General features: G+C 42.3%; 1 protein-coding gene across 5 annotated transcripts in view; it reads left to right on the top strand.

The window, feature by feature from the left end:
• The first annotated feature begins 12,429 nt into the window (after nucleotides 1-12,429).
• The window catches only part of CD96 (CD96 molecule), a 100,143-nt gene continuing 95,148 nt past the window's right edge, over nucleotides 12,430-17,424 (top strand). For all 5 annotated transcript variants that reach the window (XM_077771877.1, XM_077771875.1, XM_077771878.1 and 2 more), the window contains exons 1-2: nucleotides 12,430-12,591; nucleotides 14,493-14,846. In XM_077771877.1, coding sequence (XP_077628003.1) covers nucleotides 12,531-12,591; nucleotides 14,493-14,846 — 415 coding nt within the window. In that variant the 5' untranslated portion in view covers nucleotides 12,430-12,530. The remainder of the gene's footprint in view (nucleotides 12,592-14,492; nucleotides 14,847-17,424) is intronic.

The raw sequence follows: 17,424 nt of genomic DNA, 5'->3' as shown, positions 1-17,424 counted from the left end.
GGCAAAGACCAGGCCTTTGTACCTACCCCTCATCATTCTCTCATTACATCTGGGCTTTTCCCAGGAAGAAAGCACAAACTTGGCAGAGGCAGCCCTCTTCAGATGATGAAAATTCTTGGAGAGTGACTCAGCTATGAGCCATTAGGAGGCAATACTTCCAGCAGCAGGGGAAATGTGTGATTCAGTCCTGGATGGGGGAGTTTGTCAGCACACCACAGTATCTGCTATAAGATGCCAGTTTTCTCAGTGCTGAGAGCATGCTTGATTATCTGAGATGATTTGCTTCACAGTATCTTTAGTGATTTGAAAGGTGGCCTCCCAAAAGATTCTAAACCTATAAATGTGACCTAATTTGAACAACAACAAAAAAAAGAGTCTTTGGCAGATGTAATTAAGTTAAAGATCTCAAAATGAGATCATCATGGATTAACAGGGTGGGCCTTAAATCCAATGACTAATGTCTTTATAAGAAACAGAAGAGGAGATGACACAGGATGAGGGGGAGAAGGCCATGTGAAGACTGAAACAGACTGGAGTGATGCTAACTGTCCCTGGAAGCAGAGAACAAATGAACAGATTGGCTTCTAGTACTTTCAAAGGGAGAGTAACCCTGCGGACACCTGATTTTGGGCTTCTTATTTCTAGAATTGTCAGAGAATAAATTTCTGTTGTTTTAGGCCATGTAGTTTGTGGTAATTTGTTACAGTAGCCTTTAGAAAACAAATAGAGTACGTTACACTATTTGATCCCTACATAGGAAATTATATATTTAAAATCCATAATCCCTAATATCTCTGTCCAGTGGATTTAGTGCAAACTGTGACAAAAGCGTGTCAGGATCCAGAACACCATGGGCATCACATGGTGGTGCACAATGTCTTGATAGATACTCATGAAAAAGGGTCTTAGTTCATAGTTTGTGACTGGGTCCTGCGACCCACCACTTTGAACTCTGCATTTCTGGTTTGCTTATCCTCAAGTCCTCATTTCCCCTCCTAATAGGACATGGGGGTATTTTCCTGATCTGTAATATTTCATGCCCCATATCAGGCTTCTCTTCCACCTTATAAAGGTAGAAGATTCATTGGAAACATCCAAGAGTTTTCCTGGATAAAGATTTCAAGTTGCTACGTGTGCCCATGCTCTTCACATCAGGGAACCTTGGTCCTACCTGGAATGTTGAGACCAAATGAAAAGAGGAGGTCTGCTACACTTGGTCTCCAGGGAATGCTTTTAATATACAAGGGGGTGGCAAGAGATGATGGAACTGAAGTTGAAAGGTGCTGATCATTTGCTTGTCTTTAAAATCAAGAAGTAAATGCCATTCTCCAATGGTTAGAATCTTAAACAATGTCTTAGTCGCTCTGTATGCTGAACATAAAGGCACATTCTTCTTTTTTTTAATTTATTATTTTTCTTTTATAGTTTATTGTCAGGTTGGTTTCCATATAACACCCAGTGCCCATCCCAACAAGTGCCCTCCTCCATGCCCATCACCCTCCTTCCCCTCTCTCCCACCCCCATCAGTCCTCAGTTTGTTCTCAGTATTCAAGAATCTCTCATGGTGTGCCTCCCTGCCTCTCCCCAACTATTCTTTCCCTTTCCTCTCCCCCATGGTCTTCTGCTAAGTTTCTCCTGTTCTGCTTATAAGTGAAAACATATGGTATCTGTCCTTCTCTGCCTGACTTATTTCACTCAGCATAACACCCTCAAGCTCCATCCACGTTGCTACAAATGGCCAAATTTTTCTTTCTCATTGCCATGTAGTATTCCATTCTGTAGATAAACCACATCTTCTTGAGCCATTCGTCAGTTGATGGACACTTAGGCTCTTTCCATGTTTTGGCTATTGTTGAGAGTGCTGCTATGAACATTGGGGTACATGTGCCCCTATGCATCAACACTCTTGTATCTCTTGGGTAAATTACTAGCAGTGCTATTGCTGGGTCATAGGGAAATTCTATTGTTAATTTTTTGAGGAACCTCCACACTGTTTTCCAGAGGGGCTGTACCAGTTTACATTCCCACCAACAGTCAAGGGAATCAAGAGCAAAAATGAACTATTGGGACCTCATCAAGATAAAAAGCTTCTGCATGGCAAGGGAAACAATCAATAAAACTAATAGCAACTGACAGAATGGGATGTTTCATGTGTCTCTTGGCCATCTGGATGTCCTCTTTGGAGAAGTGTCTGTTCATGTCTTCTGCCCATGTCTTCACTGGATTATTTGTTTTTCAGGTGTGGGGTTTGGTGAGTTCCTTATAGATTTTGGATATTAACCCTTTATCTGATATGTCATTTGCAGCTATCTTTTCCCATTCCGTTGGTTGCCTATTAGTTTTATTGATTGTTTCCTTTGCCGATGACACATTCCTCTGATTTTAACTATTTTCTTTCCATGAGATCTGTGGTCCTCTTATAGGCATTGCCAATAGGGGGAGCTCTTTCTCATGATAGGACTCATACTGCACAGGACTGAAGGAAGTGACATCTTTTTAAGCCCTTCTTGTAGGAGGAAAAGGATCCTTCAACTGGCTCTCATCCATCACCCTGCTGCAAATTCTGGTGACTCCTCTGAGTCTGAGTACTCAACAGTGAGTTTGGCCATGGCGCAGGTGGACCTGCAAAGAAAGCCTGCAGCCTTTTCTCTTACACTAACTGAGGACCACATAGCTGGTATGCTGGATATTACCTTTTTGTCCCTCCAGATCTATCATGTTTATCAGTCTAGGAGGCTAGACTGTGTGGACTCTGTAAATGAGCTCTCTCGACCTCTGGTTCTGCAAATGAGAACACATGAATGTCTCAATCTCACTCTCCTTCCTCCCTCTGGGGAAGGTGAGCTTGGGGTATTTATGTCCCCAGCTCCCTATCTGAAAGGTTGCCATGGCTTGCTTGCACTTCTATACTGAAGGCCACAATTCCTGTCAGGAGGCCCTCTCCCAACAGTTACTCTCTGGTGACCCTCTCCAGTTCTCCTCAGTCCCAGGAGAGGAAATGGCTCCCCAGTGGTGCTAGCCCTGAGAACTATGTCATCCTTTCTTATTTCCCCTATAGCCTACCATGCCTTACATATAAACCCTATATTAAACTCAACTCAATTATCACTTTTAGGCATGCCTTTTGTCTTCTGCTAGGATGAGACTGACTTACCAGCTCTGGAGGAAACCAGCTCCCAGAGAGCACTAACTTCAGCAAGGGCTAGGCCACTAGTGCCGACAGAAGTTGCATTGTGTCTTTTCTGATATTTTTAAAGATCACCTGCCTTGGTATAAGAGGCCTAGATTTTATCATATTCATCTCCTCATAGTTACAGTTATACCTTTTAGCTTTCTGGCTATCAGAGAAGAGAATCTTTTCATGGGTAGAGGTAGGTTTGTCACTTCTCTCTTAAGTTACTGCTGTTGAATCCCATGGCTCGTGGGACAAGGCTTTCTTTATTTTCTATAGTTCATTTGAGCATTTGGGAAGTCACCCATGAAATGTCTTTACATTTATATTGACTTTGTCAAGGTATATACTGTCTGCTCTTTTATGAGCTGTTAATTTCCCTAGTCTTGTATACTTTACAGTGGACCTAAAGATCATAATTGGTGGGGAGCCCAACAGGGGTCCTTGAACTGCTAATCCTTACAGGTCACCCCTCTCCTTGATAATGCCGAATGATGTTGATGAAGAGGAGAGGTTCTTTATCTTTGTCTCTATAGATCAGTCCTAGTGTCCGACACATAGTTGGAGCCCAATATTTGTTGAGAAATTCATCAGAATAAAGAATATATATATTCTTTTTAAGACTCTCTGACTAGCTTACTTCAATTTCATGGACACCGTAAGTTGAGTATGCTGTATTGTTCCCATTGATGGGAAATGGTATGACTTATTAAAGAGAATCTGACCAAAAAAATACACAGTATTTATTTTGTGGCCAAAGCCATTCTGGGGGCTGGAGATAGAGCAGTGAATAAGGAGATAGCCTTCTCTTGCATTACCCCTCAAGGGCACAGACTAACGTAAGAGCCTGTTTGTAGCTACTGTGGGGTATCGTTCTCTGGAACAGAAACGATGGACTGAAATAAGTAAGGCAGAGAAGGAAGGAAAGCCAATCTAAGCGCACATTATTAAGCAGCTTACACTGTGGACAGATGTGTCTGTGTCCCTCTGGGCACCCTCTGAGGAGCTGTGCAGAACACACCTTAGAATCACCCACCTGAACATGAGAAGAGGAGGGATTTAGGCATCAACTCCTGCTCCTCATTGGTCACGTGTTGCCCCATGGTGCATTAACTACCTTGAAGTGTGAGGGTTGTTCATGTCTGGATGGATGGATGGATGGATGGATGGATGGGCACTGTGTCTCTGCTCCAGAGACACCCAACTCAGAATGTGAGGGACATTCAGGGCAGCTGAGAAGAGGTGTTCTCATGTTGCACATGTAAGCAGCTGGGTGCTTCCACAACAGCTGGACTGAAAAGGTGAGTCAAGCGGGATGTTTACTGAGGTATAAGAGGTGATTACTACACAAAATTCCTATCTTTGCAGAGCTTACATTCTGACGGAAAATAACAATACACCAAAAGAAAGTACACAACCTAACTTCTCCTAGTTCATAAGCACCATGGAGGAAATACGGCTGTTGATGTGGAACAGACCCATGGTGAGGGGTGGGAGTGCTCCCTTATACAGTCACAGGGGTCAGAAAAGCCCTTGAAGAAGAGGGGGTCATTTCAATAATCCCAGAATGACAGAATCCTGTCATGGGACAAGGCTGGGGAGGAGTACTAAGCAGAGAAAATGGCATATACAGAGACCCTGGGGCATAGTGAACACAGAGGGCCTGAGGGACAGAAAGGAAAGAGGGTGGGACTGTGGTGAGTGCGGGCCTGTGGGACTGTGAGAGAGGAGGGGGAGTCAGGGGCCCAGCGATTGGTTGTGCAAGCCTGGCCAACCACGATGAGGTGTTGAGTTCCTCTCAAGCACCCACGTTGCCTTAGAGATGTGTGGAAAGAGGAGCTTAGACATTTACAGGGCTGGCATTTGAGGTTTGCATCTCTTATAAGCATCAGGTCTCTGATACATTGTTCTGTGCAATCATATGTCACAAAGACACACATTTGAGTTACATGTGCTGGGAGACTGGTATGTGGGGCTGAATTGCTTTGCTGGGGAGGTCGAGTTGACAACTCAGCTTGGTTTTGTGGTCTTTGAAACCACAGGACTAAATAGGGCCAGGTAAGTAGCAACATTCATGATAATGCATCTTTGTTTCTGTAAGGGGTGGGGGAAGTGGCCCAAGTTAAAACAATGCCTTTGAGTTCAATACTTATGGAATACATAACTCTGTGCCTTATGGTTCGCCATTTCCCTTCACTGGGCCCCAGATTCCTTATTTGTAAAATAAGGGGTTGACTATCCTAACTATGGTTAGAGTGTGACAATTATACACATGCTGGTAATTCCAAGTAGATTCTAACATTCTCAAAGGCAACAAGGCATGATTTAGTTTTAGGGGAAAAGGGCGAGAGAGAAGAAAAGCTTCTCTAACTTTCTCAAAAGTGACAAGGCATGACTTTGTTTTAGGAAAGAAAAATCTTTGAGGATCTTCTGCTTGCTTCAGAGAGCTCTCCACACACACTGTTTTCTGTTGTTCATTTGTCTGCATGGTCTTCTAGTTCTAGAAATGTGATCTCCCACCTGCGTGCTGGGTAATTAGGGCAGCTTCCTCACCTGCCAAACTGTGTGCATGGAGGACAGAGGAGAGGCACCAAAGAAAAAGAAGTGTTTGGAGAAGTAAATAAGAGACCTATCGTGCCTTCTCTGAGCAAAATCAAAGAGGAAAATACATAATAAATGGTGACAGAACAGTGGCAGTAAAATAAAATCGATGCTGAGTTACATAACACCAGGTGAAGTTAATTCACTATCTTCGATTTTTAAAAGTCTGTTTGGCATTGCCCAGAGAGTTGGTCAGAATTCCTCCAGGAAATTACATTGAAAAGCAAGCAAGCAAACAAATAAATACACAAACAGAAACTTCTCAAACAAATGTGCCTGCGTGCGTGCGTGCGTGTGTGTGTGTGTGTGTACATTCTGACATATAAATAGCTCACTCTTGTTTCCTCTGGGACATCCTGGAGCAGGTGAGTCAGGAGAAATGTCATGGGAATTAAAAAAAAAAGATTTCTAGATTGTTTCTTACATGCTAAGATATTGAAGGCAATTTGCATTTTAATTTGAAGAACGGTTGGTTTTAACTGTTGAGCATACTAATCTGAATAGTTTAATAGTGTGAGGTATGACTCATTGTCTCAGTGTGACAAATAGTACAGCGCTCTTTACAGCAAACTCTTTGACTTATCAAGACATTTGCCTCTGGAACCTCAGTTTCTTTATCTTTAAAATGAAGGGCACTGCCTATACGAGATAATCGGTACAGTTCCTTGTAGCTCCAATATTCTATAGGTGCTGGCAGAAAATAGACCGCCTTTGTGTTGGGGCGTAGTCGTGCCTCTGTTTTTGATTCTTCCACAAAGGAGGCAAATTTTTAATAAGTTATACTTCATTTTTGGAGAAGGGGAGTATGTGTTTATTTATAACTATTCTTTATATTCTTAGACCACTCTAGGGTCTCAGGTGCAGAACAATATTTGTGGTCTCTATAAGAGCCTCAGTCACTGGGGTGCCTGGGTGGCTCTGTTGGTTAAGCGTCCAACTTCGGCTCAGGTCATGATCTCAAGTTTGTGGGTTCGAGCCCTGCATCAGGCTCTGTGCTGACAGCTCAGAGCCTGCAGCCTGCTTAGGATTCTGTGTTTCCCTCACTGTCTGCCCCTCCCCCACTCATTCTGTCTCTGTCTCTCTCTCTCTCAAGAATAAATATTAAATCTTTTTTATTTAAAAGAGGTCCTCAATAACCAAATAAAGTGAAATCACGCTTATTACAAGGTTATCCTTGAGCTAGAAATGTGAAATGATACATTTTTAAAAGATGTTCAGCAATGAGGATTGACTTTCTATCCCATTCATTGAGCCTCCCCATTACAATTCTTCTTCTCCGAAGAAAAGAATGTGATTTAGGAAATGCTATTAATCACAGTCTCCTATTTCTTGGTAACAGTACCTAACTGAGGTTGTATTGAGCCACACCATTACATAAAGCAGCAAATATCAATGTGGCCTCTGTCTCCCTTCCTCTCTCACTTGCTGGCTTTGACTCTTGCTCTCTCTCTCTCTCTCAAACTCAGAGCTCCATTTCAAAGGAGTGATTGGTGGCGGAGATTACTGGCTAACAGTTAGATACCGTCCTTGATTGACTTTACTTAGTCTATTCTTTTTTTCCAAGTATAGAAACACAGGAGCTCCTGGGTGGCTCAATTGGTTAAGCATAGGACTTTCAGTTTCCACTCAGGTCATGATCTCACAGTTTCATGAGTTCGAGCCCCACGTCGGGATCTGTTCTAGTAGTGCAGCCTGCTTGGGATTCTCTCTCTCTCCTCTCTCTGCCCCTCCTCCGCTCATGGTGGCTCTATCTCTCTCAAAATAAATAAATTAACTTAAAAAAAAAAGGAAGCACAGCATCTGTATGTGAACCTATAGTTGTAAAAATGCAGTGTAGTCAAGAATATATTTGTAGGGGTCGACAAAAGAATCACAGTATGCGATTTAGTGCCATACGATCTTTTTTTAAGCTTTAAAGTCATTTGCAAAACTTCTCAGTTTTTCAGGTGGTACTTTTTTCTCCACTGCATGTGAGGAGACATTTTAAAAGATGCCAGTGTTTTGAAACTGGGTAGAACATAATCTAAAAGGTTTCTTTAATTCTATGTTAATCCTAGAAATATTAATCGTTTTTAAACTGTATTCCTGCAAAATTCCACATTATTGAGTTATTAGTGAGCCAGCATTAGCTTCCCAGGGCTTTGGCAAAATCAAGCTCTCTCTCCCTTCTGTCTGTCTGTTGCTCTTTCTCTCCTTCTTTATTTTAGCTTGCCATTGAAGAATATTCAGAGATTACTAACTATAATTATTCCATTGAATTTTTAAATTCTATTTCTTGAAACATTAGGTAGAAATTTTATACTTATCTTACTTAAAGATTATTTTGTACGTCTGTGCAATAAAATACCATGCAGCTATTTTGAAAGAAGGAAGTTTATCTTTGTTTCATAGCATGCATACCTGTCCACAACATATTATGAAGTAAAACAAAAGGGACAGGGTAGAGTGAATGTGGTAAAAATAGTAAAAACCCATTTTCTTCCTGTATACATATTTATGTAAAAAGTCCAGAAAGATAATAAGACAAAATATAAGTACTGGTTGTCTGTGGGTGGTTAGGATTCCAGCTGATTTTTATTTTCTTCATTAACCTTTTAAAATGTTTTCTGGTAATGAGCAGATATTGATGTTGTCATTGGAAAAATGTATTCCATTAGAATCAGTCTTTAACGGACGGAGTTGAGCATGGTGGAGATGACGGTGATAAAATAGATTGCTATATGCTGAAAGTGTCATGAAATTCTTTCTCTCCCATGCGATGATAATTCTTAAAACTCATAAAATCGGAGTGAAAATCAAAAGGGGGACCTTGATTCTCATAAAGGCAAGGCCTCTCTACCTGTACCCTAATAGGCTATCCCTCACTTTCTGTCCGAAGTCCAGTAACCCCTTGCCCACTGCTCTGAGCCTAGGGTGGCTTTTCCAGCAGGGACATGTAATTAATGCATTATACTTTCGCATCATATTACAGTCTTTTTACATCTATTATAGTTTTTTTCTTTTCTCCTCATTCTGATACATGAAACTTTAGAGCAGATTTTGATTCCATATTCAATGGGAAACCAAGCCTTACCTCCTCTTTCTTTGTAATGTCCACCACCTCCCCACCCCCACCCCATCAAAATCTGCCATAACCAATCAGCAGGCTCTTACCCTCCACTGCTTAGGGAAATAAATGACCCCGAACAGCTCTTCCTCTTCTCTTTCCCCCACCTTACTTTTATTCACAAGCCCACCACCTGATTCATCTTTCTAAAATGTTATTCTATATATGTCACTTTTCTGTTGAAAAACCTGTAACTCTCTCTAACATAAAGAACAAAATCTATGGCTCAGGATTCAAAGCCCTCTATCATCTAATCTCTCCCCTTTGGACAGCTTTGTCTGACCCCAAGCCCCTCAATAAAGCCTCTGTTCCATGATCACATCTGACTCAGAGTTGGCCTTGAACTTCACCAATTCCAGCTGTTGGCTCTACTGTCTCTTCTGCTTGGAATGACTTACCTTGTGGTTTCCACCAGACTTGCCTTTACAATATGAAGCCAACTTTAGATTTCCACACTTAAAATGTTCCTAGCTTACTCAGTCCCTATACTTCTTCCTTTCCCAAAATCCTCACCACTTACTTACTCATTCAGTTTTATGCTTTTTGTTTCTTGACTCCTTTGTGGTGTGGTGCATGTTTCTCTCCAGCAAAATAGTAAGTGCCCTAAGAGCAAGAATTGTGTTTTATCATTTGTATTTTAAAATCACTTAAAACTATGCCTCTTCAGTATCCCTTAAGAGTTGGCACTCAATGAATATTTCTCAATTATTTGAAAGATTAAACAGCATGTTTTCTAAGCAGTTTGGGAGAGAAACATGTGCAAAGAAAGAACACACCATGTTTTACTTTATATATATAATAAATAAGAATAAAATCCAAGAGAAATCATTTTTGAATTAACCTCTATGCAAAAGTAATCGTACCTTTTGCTCAACTTCCTATTTCTGAGAACCTCCTTTTCTCATCGAGGGTGTTTAGATGGAGCATTAAAGAAGTTTGTTCAAAACACACAATTACAGCTTGCTTCTAGCAGAAATAATACGTGCTCCTGCTTCTCTTTGTAAATAATTGAATTTGCCTCTGAAGTTCAAGAAGTTCAGGATTTCTTTGTGTGTGTGGAACTGACTGCTTCCGTTTTCTCTTTATACGCAGCGGACTATCATCCGAGGCAGGAGAAACGCTGTGCAGTTGGGATTTGGTGAGCAGGGAGGCTAATAGAGATTTTCATGACTTCCACCAAAGAGTTATTTTTAAGTGTAGAGAACGCCTATTCCCATGCTGAAAGGGCCTTTAGAAAATATTGCCGGGATTGAAGCAGCGGGGGCAGTCGCCGTCACCGGGGAGAGCAAGGCCTGTGTGCGGGGCGCTGCTGCCCCCTGCTGGGGGCACACTGTCACGGAGGGGCTGCGGCTCGGGTCTCGCAGCTCTAGACACCAGGTGCGTTCAATTAACATTCTGTGGGCATGTGAAATTTTTCTTCTCTTGGAGCCTCGGTGAATCCCATAGGAAAACTAGTCAAATCTGATGACTCTGGGCCACAGAGGTGTCTAGGTATAAAACCCGTGAACCAAGCTCCGAATAACACCCAGAGAGGGCAGATTTTCCCAGCGGTCCCTGAACGGGGGCCTTGGGCAGCCCAACCCCAATGAGAGGAAAGGATTCCGTCTGTCGCTCTGGAAAATACGTGACGTTTCCCCCTTTTCTGAGTTTGAGGAGTTCTTCTTTTCTGAAAAGGTGTTTTAGTTTAAAGCAACAGGAGACCACCAAACGCTACAAGAGGAGATAGTGCTTTTAGAGAATTCAGTAAGGTTAGATTTTTATTGATCTCATGTAGGTAAATTCTTGGTAATATGACAGGTGGAATGAAGTAACCTAAATCCTTCTCCAGGCTTGTAATGCGTCCCGATGTAATGGGAACACCAACCTGCACGTCTGGATCTTCCACAGTACTCCATCACTGTGATTTCCTAGAACATCCAGGGGTACAGGGGCAGAGATGAAGGCACTGAGATACCTCCTGACTTTCAGTCCAAGTCTTCGCACTCTGCAGACTCCCTGAAAACATCCCTGTCGGCACCACACCTGACCACACTCATCCACTGAAACTAAGTGTGAAGATGAGGATGGGGGTGGGGATAAAGGTCTGGGGAACACGGTGCTAGGGAGTAAGTAACTCCATCCTCTGGCCTTTACAAGAAACATCATTAGCTTTGTAGTGTTGGATTCGGATGACAGTTGTAATGGCAACTGTCGGCAGTGGTGGTGTAGAGTGTAGACGGTAGTGGTGGTCAGAGGGACTGATGTAGAAGGTAGACTGGACATCTGGGGGGACAGTAGCCCTTGAGTCACCACATGCAAATCTCTGTTCCCCCAGTTGCATTCTGGTCTCCTCAATGGCAGAGGTGATGCCTTATATCTTAACATTGTCCATATTGCTCCGAAGCCCTTGCATAGGGACAGATCAGTATATACAAGGTAGGTCAGTTCATCACGATGTCATCACGATGGCGGTATGCATGATGACAACGTGGCGGGGATTCTCTCCCCGTGACCTCAAAAGAGTAACCTCCTCAGGAACACAGCTTAGTCTTCTTGTTTGTCTGCAGGCTTGCTGGCTGACGCCTTTATTGTGTTAGTAAAATTAGATCAATTTCGCCAATTGTTCATCTGTTATATGTAAACACATATATTTATTTATTTTTATTCTTTGTTCATCAACCTTAGGCTGTAGTCCTCGGCCTAATGCTTGGTTTCTTCAGTCTGGAAGCTGAAGACAGCCTATTTTATCTCCAGCTGGAAAACCAATATCCGGCATCAGATCTGGTAGGAAGTTGTCATATAGTAGGACCCTTCCTTGAACCCCAGTCTCAGTCTTGTAAATGGAGGTGACTGGGCAGATTGCACAGGCCTGGTTGCTGGCTGAGATAGGAGACTCTTTGCCTTTGGATTCAGATTGTTTCAGCCTTGCTCTCTCTGGTTTTTGGCTAAGGCACAGGCAAGTTCTTCTGCTCTCAGCAAAAACAGCCCTCCAGCCAGCAGAGTGGGAGGCTTCTCTGCCTGACCTCCAGCCTCGCCCAGATGAGACTGGAAAAGGAGCCCTCCCTCCTTGCCCCCCCCAAATGAAGATTTTCCTGCAATAGAGGTGACAATAAAATTCAGTTTGATGGCACATGTTACCCTCTGTCACTTTTCTGATTTTGTTAAAATTAACTGTGTTAATTTTTTGTTCTTTCACCCTGGAGCAATTCTGGAAAGAAAACATATTTTAAAACCAAACAGAAAAATGGTTATGAAAGACACTAAGCTCACATTTGTTAAATGACTCTGTGCTCTTGAAAAGAAATGTATAAAAAGCACATTATGAGTCGCTCTGCATGACTTCCTTTGTTTGGATTTTAGAAGCAGCTTGACTGACACAGAGAACCTGAAGGAGAGAATCTTTGGATCCTGAGAAGTCTTTCAGCGAAGGTGATACACAAAATTTTAGAGAACAATTTCAACATTGTTCTGTTGAAGGTTATACTTAGCTCTGAACCACATTACTTTCCTGTCTACGTTTCATTTCCTGGGGTCTTGCCAAGTGATAAACAGACCCAGGCGTGCAGGCAGGTTTGGGGTTTTTCTGCACAAATAGGGTAGCTGGAGTTTGCTTCAAGGCATCAATTGACTTCTGTGATCATGGAGATGCTGGTGTGAGGCCTTCAGGAGACGATGGAGAAAAAATGGACCTATTGTGCTGTCTATTCCATCATCCAGATACATTTTGTCAGGGGTAAGGTTTCCAGTTGTCCTTTCTTGTCAAATCGGCTCCTTTAGGGGTGAGTGGGGCCTCTGTTCATTTAAAATGTGTGTGACTGCTGCTGACATTGATCACTGAAGGCAGATCGTTGCTAAGGTTTTTGGCTACATATTTAAGTGGCAGCTTTCGCAGAGATGTTAAGAGTCCAGAAATGATTACTAACGAACACTGATAACGAGAAGGGAATGAGTGGTTTGTGCCACTGCTCTGAGACATTGCCACCCGTTTCCTCCCGAAGAGGATCTCTTGAGTAACTGAGGAATTGTGCTTCTTGGAAAGGAAATGCTCTCCAAGTGGTAGTCAGAACAACTCTGGAATGCTAAAAAAAAATCACAAAGCCATCAGTGATCAGAGATCCTCGCTCATCTTTTTGTCTGTCTCAAGGATCCTGTTTCTTTTATATGTAACAAGCATTACTCTTCCAAATACTAATGTCTTTGGGAGTTGAACATATGTTGAATTCTAATGAGGCATGTGTAGGTATGGTCCTGGAAGACAAAGGAGCATCCTTATGACAGTGGGGACCCGTGCCCTTCAGGGCCTATTTAAAAATAGCAGGAGGAAAGATTAGTTCTGCATTCCATAGCATGGGGGTATTATAGTGAGCTTGAGTGTCTTAAGAATTAACTGTGCTTTACAGATATAGCAACGAAGGTTCTAAGGAGAATTTCTAAATCAAAGGAGACTTTGGAATACAGTGCTGTGGATAGGATCAGAGGCGTATTATCAGGCAAAGGGGAGCTTACAGGGAACGACATTAAACTGTACTAACCTCTGCCTACCCAAACTTTTGAATCCATAAAAGTGTAATAATTCCCATTTCTCAAGTACCTTAGAGAGCCTTGTTTCTTCCCTGTTGCTTGTCATCTTTTCATCTTTTTCCTTTGTAAGCTTCCATGGGACTTGTCATAATAGTATATCATTCCTATAACAGTGTTGCATTAACACTAAAACTGAGGCCTCCACCACTGAAGGCGTGCCAAAGGCTTAACATATTTTAAGTGCCCTGTACCATGTGGTCAGAGAGCTGATGGGAGAGAATTTTCTTCCTTTACGTCTAGTATTTCAAAGTGTCGATTATTGATGATGCTGACCGTAGTTTATGTAGTGGAAACCCTGAGGTATTTTCTCCTTTTCTCCCCTAAGGAGCCCTAACTGCGTGCAAATAAAGGTCCTTTTGATCTTCATGTACTGAATGTCAAATTTTTTCTCAACCAGTCTGGGAGGCAGTTTGGACGTTATGAAGGTTACAGAAAGAGCACCTACTCTAGGCAACCAAGTTCAGGTTCTTTTGCTGAGGTGTGACTTTAAGCAAATCACCTAATCACCTTGTGCCTCCATTTCATCTTTGACAGAGTGTTAACATCATTCTGTGGCATGTGAGAAGGATTAAATAGCCTATTTAAAAGCCTCTTGAGAGCATACATTTTTTGAAACAACTACACATATCAGTTATGTTTTCAGTTTCAGAAGATATTATTTGTGTGTTATATGCAGCTGTTGACTCATAAAACCAAAAAGAGAAAAAAGCCCATTATAGTCATTGTAAAGAGAGCTGTCATAAGTTTGCTGATGGGCTTCAATTTCTAAATAGGCTGAATTTTATTCACAGGTAGTCAGAGAACTTAAGTTATTCTTTGGACAGCGCAACAGACAAAGAGATGAATATTCCCCTCGTGTCCTTAATCAAATGCCTCCTCATTTGTATTGAGTCCCTGCTTTACTGGAAGGGTCATGCACAGCTCTCTCCTATATGTAGGACAACCAGAGAAAAAAATTCCTCAGTTGCTCACCTCACCGAAGTGACCAAGGTTTTTAAATAAGAATCATTGCACATGAATCATGTAAACTGATGGCTCATGTTCCCTTTCCAGGAGTGTGGGGAAAAGCATTCAATGGAGAAGACATCTATGCTTTCCCTGGCTCTGACGTCAACTTGACCTGCCAGACATGGAAGAAAAACTTGTTGGTGCAGATGCAATGGTCCAAGGTCACTGACAAGTTGGACCTGATTGCCCTTTATCATCCCCAGTATGGCTTGTACTGTGCCAGTAACAGTCCCTGTGAGTCACTGGTGACTTTCACAGAAACTCCCAGAAATGTGTCAAAATGGACCCTGCACTTACGGAATGTGTCCTCTTCATTCACCGGGAAGTATGAGTGTAGCTTTACTCTGTTTCCGGAGGGTGTTCAGACTAAAATCTACAACCTTCTCATTCCGACAAATGGTAAGCATAACTGGTGACGGGAAAGAATCCCATGCTTTCCACTCAGCTCTCATTCACTCAACAGGTATGGATTATGGATTATGAGCCTACCACGTGCTAAACACAGTGCTAAGTACACAGAAGTTGAGCAGAAAGAGGTATGGCTTGGAAAGGAAGACAAGAATTAACCAAATAATTCCACAAATAAAAGTACAATTGCAACAGTGATAAGTGATAAGGACTAGAGGGGTCTTGTGAAAGAGCATGCAGTAGCAGCCAGGGAAACTGACCCCGAGTAAGCAGCGCCCGGGCTGAGGTCTGAGGAAGGAGCGGACACCAACACCATTAAGGAGGTGGAGACTTGTGAGTGATCCAGAGACGGGGAACAAACAGCTTGTGTAAGGGGCCTCTGTAGCATTTAAAGAAATGGGAAAATGCCAGCAGTGTTGTGGTGCAGAGGTTAAGAGATGAGGTGGGACATAACTGCAAGGACCACGTCAGGTCTTGTCGGCAATGTTTCAGAGTTTTGATTTTTATCTGAGAGCCGTAGGAAGACATTGAAGTATTCACAACGAAAGGATGGCGTGACATTTATAGCCTGGCTCTACTTGGGTCATAAAAAGATGATGGTGGCTTCAGTATGAGAATGGGGGGAAGGTGTGCAAGAAGGGAAAGGTGGGAGCGACCTAGGAGACCGTCCTCATGGGCCAGAGGAGACAGAGTGGTACTTTGGGTAGACAGAGAAGGAAACAACAAATTGTAGGCTTTGGCCATAAAATAGGCGTGACTTGCTAATAGAATGGATATAGGACGGAGAGAGAAGAATTTAGGGTGAGATCTGGTGGGGGGAGTTTGCCACTCACTGAAGGGAAAGGGAAGAGAGCAGGTTTGTGGCGGAAAGTGTGCAAGTGGCTTTGGATAGAGGATATATTTAGTGAAGGGCAAGTAAAGGTACCAGGGAGCTGCTGCACATGTAGCACTCACACACACTGGCTTTAGAGGGCTGCATTTCGAGGCAAGGATCCCAGGTTTAAGTTCTAGCTCCTTTCTGGCCAGAAATAAATTTCACCTGGGGCCTGTCATGTCCATTCTCTGAGCTCATCTGGAAAATGATGATAATAATGCCTACCCCTAAATTAGTTGGTCCTACAGTAAATGATTTCCATTTCTACTAATGGAAAAGAATGAAAATGGAAAATGCACTGGAAATGAAGCATTTTTAACTCAGGGGCAAAGTGGCCTGGTAATATAAGAAAAAAACAACAACAAAAATTCACTCCTGAAGGCTGTGGAACTGCCCAGGACAGACAACAAGGAGGCATTTATTCCCTCTCCCATTCCTTATCAAGAGATAAAACCATGGAGTTAGAACAGTCTCCCTGTAGATCCGGGGCTCCTGCCCCGCTGGTTTTACAATGCCCTGGTCCGAGTGCTGTTTTCCAGGAAAAAAGATATACTTGAGTTCAATCTGGGATAGGGTGGTGACAGTTGGGGAAGGGTGGGGGGTGGAGTTGAATGAAGAGAAAGAAGGAGGCCAGTGTAGAACAGTGTCTACCTGCCCATACCTTGGAGTTGCGTAGCCTGGATTTGAACGTTGGCCCTGTCATTTATCATATGTATCATCTCTGTGAAGTTATTTCAAGTCTCTAAGCTGTTGTTCTCTTATATGAACATGAATAGTTATAGTACCTCCTTCACAGGTACCATTACTTTGATGATTAAATGGGATAATCTGTGTAAGAGCACTTAGCATAGTTCCTGCCAGACTGTAAGAGTTTGGTAAAGGGTAGTTTTCATTAACAGGAGTAATAATGATGATGAGTGAACTCTTCATGTCAGTTACTATTTAAAATGGGTACTACTCCCTCTCTTTCTATATTTGTCTAATTTGGAACCCAACAGAACATTGAACATACATTAGCACAAGTACACATTGACCTTGTTTTTAGATTAAGATTTTGTACCTATTGCCTATATCTGTAAACTGTACTATTGCATTTCTGAGGGTCTAATGTGTACTCTATTGAGAATTGGCTACATGGATTGATGTATCCTATAGGAAGTAAGGGATATGGGGACATGTCATGAAGGCAGCACTGGAGAAGAGGTGGTATGTTATCCAGAAAGGAGAGTGGTATTGCCTTTAAGGAAAGTATGTTTCTTAAAATAAAGGGCAATTCAAAGAAACTAAGTTTGTAGCTACTAAAAACTGCAAATCTCTGGAGAAGCAGAAGCCATGTCTGCATTCTTTGTGGTTGGAAATTTCCACAGATGGTAACTGTGCTGTTAGTCAGCTGGATCAGGTGGGGAAAAAATGGCCTCAATGTTAGAGAAATAGTTCTGGTATTGTGTACTGAGAACAAAAGGAGCAACATACGAAAGAGAAAAACCATCCTTCATTACAGAGTGACCACAAAAACGTAAGTCTGGTAGAACGTGAAGGAGCAGACACTTAACTCAGATGAGGCAGTTGCCATTCAAAAGCCCTGTCAAGTCCCCACCCAATGAAGCATCTTTTCCCCCTTTATTGCTTTGATCTTTACTCACTTCTTTTTTTTTTTTTTTTTTTTTTTTTTTTCTCCTTTTTTTTCTATTTGTT

This window comes from Crocuta crocuta, unplaced genomic scaffold, assembly GCF_008692635.1.
Source record: "Crocuta crocuta isolate KB4526 unplaced genomic scaffold, BGI_CrCroc_1.0 scaffold56, whole genome shotgun sequence".
NCBI lineage: Eukaryota > Metazoa > Chordata > Mammalia > Carnivora > Hyaenidae > Crocuta > Crocuta crocuta.
Note: the sequence above shows the minus strand (reverse complement) of the source record. Positions and strands in the feature narration are given on the sequence as shown.